The following is a 7,654-nucleotide window of genomic DNA, read 5'->3' as shown; positions in this document are numbered from 1 at the left end:
ACGTCTGACCCTTTGTTAACTCATGATTTATAACTGAAAGTTACTTTTTTTTAAATGCCAGATTTATAAACTTTACTGTGCTTGGTTTGATATAATATCCATTTTGTACACCAAGCAATAAGACAGTAAATTTATTGTCTATGAACTGTTACCTTGAAAAATTACATCAATGCAAAGTGGTTTCCATTTAGAATCAATGGGCAATAAATTCATTGGATTTTTTTTTTGAAGGGGGGAGAGAACATGATGGTGTTTATGAGGTCATGAGTGGCTATATAATGGGAGAAACTGGGAGCTGAGGCTGCAGTTAGCCAGGAGTTCTGAGTTCCAGGGTTAGGCACAACAGAACATCCAACACAGCAAGGATGCATAAACTGATACTTTGCTGTCTCATTATCATCTGCTTCTCCTGTCCTCTCTTGTCTCTCCCCATCATCAACGCCAGTGAGATGTCTTATCAACACTCAGGTAAGAGAATTTTGATTTTAATGGTTATCATGGAGTTGGAGCAGGGAAAGCAGCAGTGTGCTTTCCAAGGGGCCTGGATCTGTGCTGCTCAGCTGCAGGACAGCAGCAGCACAAGGGACACAGCAGTGGGTGCTGGTCTTGCACAATGGGGAGGGTGGGTGCCCTAAATAGTTCCCCCTGCTGCTTTGAGATCCAGGGAACAAAAGGATGCACTGATGAGAAAAAGCTATCTGAGCCTTGTAGCACTGAATGTGGGCTGGCATTCAGTGTCTGAACTCTCATGGGCATTGGGTAACTTAAAGAAACTTTGCTGTGCAGTCTCTCCTGTTTCTACCCTTTGAAATAAGCAATTTTGTGTTTAAAAAGGGGAAACCTAGTGCAAACATCAAGAACAGGCAAATCTCTCTTACACTATGTATTGAAAATGCTCTTTGTTTCCACTAATTCAAATTAAGCCCCGGGAAAGAATAAATCTTTGCTTGAGAAAGTGATGCTCAAAGTTTGAAATGGCTCAGAAAAAATGCACAGCAGAATTTGGAAGGTTTCTCTCATCAGACCTGGCTGGTACTGGAAGACTTTCTGAAATGAGTTCTGAAAGAACAGGCAAACCAACCCAGAAGTTAGTGCATAAAGCTGATTATTAACAAGTGGCTGTTCTTACCTGCTTTGGAGCAGCTGTTCTGCTGGTTTAGAGGTATCAGCAGTCCCCAGTCTGCTCTGAAAATCTTGGGCTCTCTAAGCCAGCATCTCCTCAAGCCTTCCACAATGTAATTTGCATTTCCAGGTACCCCTGACTCAATATCTGAGTAATATCTGTCACATCATAGCTGGCTCTAGCCATGATTGCATTAGGTTCAAGTCACTGTGCTCAGATCTTCCCTGCTAATGTAGAGAGTCCTGGGAGGGAGAAAACAGAAGAACTGTCTCAAAGAGGGTTGGTTTTGGGTTGGGTTTTTGCTTTTTTAAATCTCATAGCAAATTTACCTGCTAGCAGTGCTCTGATTTAAGGAATAATCCTTGGCCAGAGATGCAGATTGTCTCCACTCAGCACTGGGAATTTTTTGTATTCTTATTTTGAGTCCTATAATGAAATCCCCTCTGTCCTTTGCAAATGTCCTTTTATGCAGTGAATAAACCAATAACAGGCACATCCAAGGTCTTCAAATTCCTGATCTTTATGCAAGTTTTGAAATGTTGGGAGATTATTTCAGTTTGTTTTCTTACATGTCCATGTGAGGAGCTACAGTCACACCCATCCCTGCAGGTCAGAGCAACTGGAACTCCATAGGGTCACCTACAAGTGCAATTACAAAATTATATTAATCTACACAAATAGAGTTTGATGATGACAGCCTCTGGTAGCCCACAATTTTGGATGGCTGCTATGTATTAGCAAAGATAAAATTTACTGCTCAGATTACAAAAACCCAAGTTACCTGGAATATTGCACTGCTAAGGGATTCTGTTGGCAACCTGCCTTGGGGCACAGGCTAGCACAGAATTCTGAATTCTTTATGCACAGATAAATTAATTCTATCAGCTATCTATTAATTCACACCAGCAAGCGGTTGTGTTGGAAAAACTGGTAACATTTGTACTGGTACACACATTTAATGAGAGATGGCTGAAATGCACCAAGAAGCACAGCTGCCAAAATAAGTTGTGAGTTTTTCTACCTTTCCTTCCACAACTTCTACTGCATTTAGTAATTGCAAAACTGAGTTTAATAGGTCTGAACAGGAAGTTTTGCCTTTATCCATAGGAAAGCTGCAGCATGGGAACTAATTGATAAAGACATGAACTCAAGTAAAATTTTTAAAATTACATCCAAGTCTGGGCTGTGCACTGGAAGGATGAGGTTGAGAGTACCTCAAGTGACAGGAGGGGCTGCTGCTGTCAAAAACTTTTGTAACAAAACTGCCAGAGAAATGAGAATCTGAGATTAACATCAGGAAGGTTTCTGTTTTCTCAAAGCCTTGGAAGGAAAGGAATACAAAACCAACTATCCCCTATTAGAAGAATTTAATAAGGATGTGTGGTTGGTGCTTTCATGAAAATCTTTAACAGACCTGATGAGAAATCCCCTGAGACAGACTGAAACAGGGATGCAAAGCAAAAGACTCACCCTGTGCCTGTTTCTTGCCTTGGCAGCTGATGAAGACTCGAGGTTAAACCTGGAGAGGTTGGGCAGCTCCTCCCTGCTCCAGCTCCTGGGCACCCTGAGTGAGGACAGCAAAGCAGGTGAGCATTCACACAGCAGTGGGAGTGCCCATGGTGCACAGCCCAGCTCCCACAGATATCACACCCCAGCTCCCAGCTGTTTGTAAAATACAATGTTATGTGTAAGTAACAGCTGTCAATGAGTTAAGTGGAATTTTGGGGAAGCTGCTGAGTAGCCATGCCTGCAGCTCAACATCACCTCAAAATCTCCAAATGAGTGCTGCAAAACTTCCAGACAGCAAAACCAGAGCAAGGAGAGGATTGGCCTAAGAGGAGCTGGCAGGCAAAGAAAATAGCAGTCTTAGAAAACATCAATGATTGCAGAAATTGCAGAATCAGTGGCTTGGGAAGCAATAATGTTACGCTTGAATATTCCATTCCAAGACCTCTGTCTGCTGTAGCATTTTGGCACATGAGAATTATTTGCCTAATTCATGACTTCTAAATGCTGAAACATTTCATTGTGTCTCCCCTTTAAAACAGGTCTTACCCCCAGCAACTACAACCCAGGGGAAAATATCAAAGAGGTAAGTAAATAACCATCTGCCACTGAAACAAGAAAAATAAGACTAAACTACATAGAATTGTTACCAAGAAATCATTTCAGATCAACAGACTTCACAAACAGTACAGACTAAAGTAGCATGCCACAGTGTTCTTGAGGCTGGAATCACTTAGCAGTTAGGCAAGGGAGAGGGGGAAAATGGAAAGAGAGCAAGTAATCTAGATTAAAAAAAAGTGGAGGGCTTAGAATTAAGGGGGGGGTTTTTGGTGTGTGTTTGTTTGTTTTTTTTTTTTTTTTCCTGTTGTTTTGTTTTTGGGGTTTTTTCCCCTCTCTAAGTAAAGGCCAATTTCCAGCTTCATCAGCCCAGGCACCAGTATTTGCACCACCACCACCCCCAGCACAGGTTCCAGTATAATCAGCTTTGTTATGAACCATTATGTACATAGAGAACATCATCCCTGTTCCCTTCCTGCTGAATTAAACATAAATGCAGAGAACAGGGCTGAGTTTTAGTGGCACATGCAAAGCAGAGGTTTCCCAGGGCAGTCCCTCCTTCCCCCAGTGGGAGCACAGGGAGGGTGGAGGATGGACTTTCCCACTGGGAACCACCCCCATAACCTCCCCAGTGCTGTTTGATTTCAGAATTTCTACAGGAACCACCCTCAAAATGCTTTCCTGGGCCGCCTCCTGACCAAGGACAGGAAACAGTACAAGAAACGTGGGAATCTTTCTGAGTGCTTCTGGAAATATTGTGTGTAAACAGGGAACTCCCTGACTGGCTGCATAATTTATACAGATGGCTGAAAACGTGTATATAGATGAGCTTGATTCAAAATGGGAATGAAGAACCACGAAGGCAGCACCTAACTTTAGACTCTCTGCTACTTGGAAATAAATAAATTCTTGATGTTTTGCAATTATGTTGTGAGCAATGTAGTATTTTTTTTAGATCTCAGCACAACAGGAAGGAAGTGACAAATGCACAACACAAAGAGAACTTGGGCAGGGGAAGCAAAATTCCCATGGGGTTCTGTGAAAACTCCCAGAAGAGCTCAACTGTGTCCAAGTCCAGAGGCAAAGGGAATTTCTCCTTTGTCATTTGATGTAGATTGGGGTGCCAGGAAGAAGTTCAGCAGCTAAGGGATGGCAGCTAAACAATGCCCAGTCCCCTCCTGCCATGCCCAAGGCACCACAAAACCAATCAGCAATGTCAGATCAGGCATCTGCTCCCCCTGCTGCTGGAGGTTATTGTTTCTCTCTGTCATTTGTAAAAACACCCACAAATTATTCCTCTGTCCAGCCCTCAGTTACCCATGACAGACTGCCTGTGCCCATGGGTTTGAAGAATTGTGTGTGATTATTATTTATACAAGCACAATATGGAAGGTAAATGTGGTTGTCATTCAAGATTTTACCCCCAGATTTGGACAGTCAGTGGAGGCAGGAATGACAGACACCATGTGAAAGATTCCTGCACACACAGGTGCAGGAAGGTGATCCATGGGCAGAGATAATAATCTGTGTTTCCTGGGCAAGCCTCCTTGGACACTCAAGGTGCCACTCACTGATAATGTTGTTTTATCTTGGCATGTAACATAAATAAAGGAGAGGACAAAATAAAAAGCTACAAAAATCTCCTAGCCTGACTCCTCCACATGCAGAGTACTTACAGACTCCCAGTCCTGGGTACCTTCTGATAGTAACTGCAAGAAACTGAGCTAAACAGGCAGGAATTGTCTCTGGGGATGCCATTTTTGATAATATCCACAAGCTGTCTGAGCTGGGAACCCCTGCCCAATACATACATTGCATAAACCCCACTCCAGTCAGGGCTCACGGAAAGCTTGAGATAAACACCTAACAGTGATACACAGCTACACTGATCTCAAAGGCACACATCATAAATCTCTGACTGTGTTGTTTAAACAAAGCCTACAGGTTTAAAACAGCTTGCTCACTTCACATAAATTGTAAGATAGATGATGCCAGCTGTAACAGAGAAAAATGTCCTCAAAGTCAGAGCAGCAGGATGCCCTGTGCTGCTATTTGAAATCTTTTAAACATCCATCCTTCTCTTACACAGTGGAGCAAGTCAGGGGCTCTCTGGAAATTACTCCTTTTCTGCTACTATAAACTTCTCAGAAAAGATTTAAATTTATCTAAATGAATAATGAGCTAAAACAGACATAGACAGGAAGAAATGTACAGCCTAAAAAGACCGGGGGGGGAAAAACATTTTCAAAAACTGCAAGCATAAAGCTAAATAAATAAAACCAGAGTGAATGATAACAGAAAAGATATTGCAAATATTAAAAAGTTCACTGGCCATCTACCTGAGACAGGAAGAAATGAAGAGCTGTCAAGTGTTGGAAGATGGGGTCAAGACAAGGTAATTGATCTATAAATAGTGAAAGGTTAGCTTTTAAAACTACAAAATACTTGCTAACATTTATGGCATCTAAAGAAGCAATACCAAATCAATTTATTATTCCAGCTAGGCCAGCTCACAGCAGCAGGGGCTGAGGGGGAATTCAGATAATTCTAATATACCAGAATTTCATCAGAGCCTGAAACTCTGGAAGGAGTTCAGAGTGCCTTTGGACACCACTGGTGGCTCTCAAAGAACTGTTTGAGACACTCTGGAGCACCCAAGTGCTTCCTTCCCAAAGGACTTTCCTGGCAGATGCCAGATAAACTCAGGCCCAGGTCTGAGAGCAGAGCCTGGCCAGGGAGGGCTGTGGTATTTTCTGGGACCCCCCATTGAAGGGAGGAAATCAATCTGACTCCATGTTCTTAGAAGGCTAATTAATTATTTTATGATCAATATTATATTAAAGAATACTATACTAAAGAATACAGAAAGGATACTTACAGAAGGCCAAAAGATAATAATGAAAAACTGGTGACTCTCTCCAGAGCCTCAACACAGCTGGCTGTGGTTGGTTATTAAGTTAAAACAATTCACATGTTGGATAAACAATCTCCAAACCACATTCCAAAGCAGCAAAACACAGGAGAAGCAAATGAGATAATATTGTTTTCCTTTTTCTCTGAGGCTTCTCAGCTTCCCAGGAGAGAAATCCTGGGCAAAGAGGTTTTCCAGAAAATGTGACGGGGCCAGGAGGGCAAACTGCCCTTCTCCCCCATCCTGTGACACCCAGCTCCTGCCAGCTGTCAGCTCAGAGCTCCCCCTCTCTGCTGCAGGGCACAGACAGGGCTGGGACTGGCACAGACAGTTCCTGATTCTGGAAGGCAGTGTTGCCTTTCCATGGGAAGGAGCAGCTGGGGAAGTCAGCCAGGAGCATTCTGAGCCCATGGGCAGAAGGAGCAGAGGCCAAACTGGAGCTGCAGCTGGGAGCCAAGCAGGCAGAGCTCGCAGGAATGTGTGATGGATACCCTGACAGGGACCAGGCTGCTCTGAAGCAAATCTGCTACAGAAAATACAGACCCATTACTTCTGAGAATGGGATGATGAAGCACCAAGGTCCAATTTCTCACCATCTGCCAAAAATACAGCAGTACATGGTGCAGCTCACCTCTGACATCCACACAAATGTGTAACTGCAGGTTCTCAGCTGTGAGCCAGGACTTGAGCTGGCAGGAGGATGATTGCTACTGAGAATCAGAAATGTGGATAGGCTGAGAGAGCCCAGGATCTCTGAATAAAAACACAGATCCAAGCCTGAACGTTTTTCATTTCACAAGCCATTTCATCTATCCTCATTTTTTGGAATAGATAGATAATTTAACTCAGTTTTAAGAATGCTTAAATTGATGAAATAACCCTTTAAAAAAATCAATAAACCCTCAGCAATGATACATCTAATGTTACTTTCAAGATGCCTGTATTTCAAGGCACTGCATCACTTACCTCATCAGAAGCAGTTCAGTTATGTACTCATCTAAGATTACTTCTTTCTTTTCCAATTTCAGTATGATGCTACTTTTGTTCTGTACCTTGTACTCCCTGCAATCATATCTATCAATCACATCTATCTCTCTGTTATGTCCCTTAAAGCAGAAAAAGATTTACAAGTTGTTGCTCTGCAATTACTTAAGAACTTCCTTCTCTATGAGCCATGTTCATGAAATAAACCTTTCATTTTTTTCTCTGCACTTCCTCTAGAACAAAAACTTTTCTAAAAAGTCACACAGACAGAAGCTTTAAGTCCTGCATGCCAAATCCCAGCAGTTCAGAAACACAGATTTAACATCTCACACACAAGAAGTCCTTGCCCTTGTGGGATGCAGAAAAGAAAGAGCATATCCTGGAGCTGGCAAGGTGGAGTGTGACTGAAAAAACCAAACAACCACAAAATCTCTCAACAAAACTGCATTAATTGCCACAACATGGCCATTTTCACTGTACCCCAACCCACAGACAAGCAAAAAAGGTATTGAGGGTTCTGCTAAAAGTATTTTCTACACATTGCCAAAAGCAAAACAAACACACATTTGAAC

The 7,654-nt window shown here is 42.5% G+C and overlaps 1 protein-coding gene across 1 annotated transcript; it reads left to right on the top strand.

Moving 5' to 3' along the window:
* The first annotated feature begins 239 nt into the window (after window positions 1-239).
* UTS2 (urotensin 2) lies at window positions 240-4,072 on the top strand. The gene is made up of 4 exons (XM_005492950.4): window positions 240-468; window positions 2,620-2,709; window positions 3,172-3,215; window positions 3,836-4,072. Exons 1-4 carry the CDS (start codon window positions 366-368, stop codon window positions 3,950-3,952), a joined length of 354 nt encoding a protein of 117 aa, XP_005493007.4. The 5' UTR covers window positions 240-365; the 3' UTR covers window positions 3,953-4,072.
* Window positions 4,073-7,654: the final 3,582 nt, after the last annotated feature.

This window comes from Zonotrichia albicollis, chromosome 25 (assembly GCF_047830755.1).
Source record: "Zonotrichia albicollis isolate bZonAlb1 chromosome 25, bZonAlb1.hap1, whole genome shotgun sequence".
NCBI lineage: Eukaryota > Metazoa > Chordata > Aves > Passeriformes > Passerellidae > Zonotrichia > Zonotrichia albicollis.
This window is presented reverse-complemented; position numbering and strand designations above follow the sequence as displayed.

Bases quoted from the DNA above. Each gene is read 5' to 3' on its own strand.
- UTS2 (XM_005492950.4), top strand. From the start codon at position 366: ATGCATAAACTGATACTTTGCTGTCTCATTATCATCTGCTTCTCCTGT. The intron at 2,710-3,171 runs GTGAGCATTCAC...CCTTTAAAACAG, and splicing joins GAGTGAGGACAGCAAAGCAG to GTCTTACCCCCAGCAACTAC. The intron at 3,216-3,835 runs GTAAGTAAATAA...GTTTGATTTCAG, and splicing joins CAGGGGAAAATATCAAAGAG to AATTTCTACAGGAACCACCC.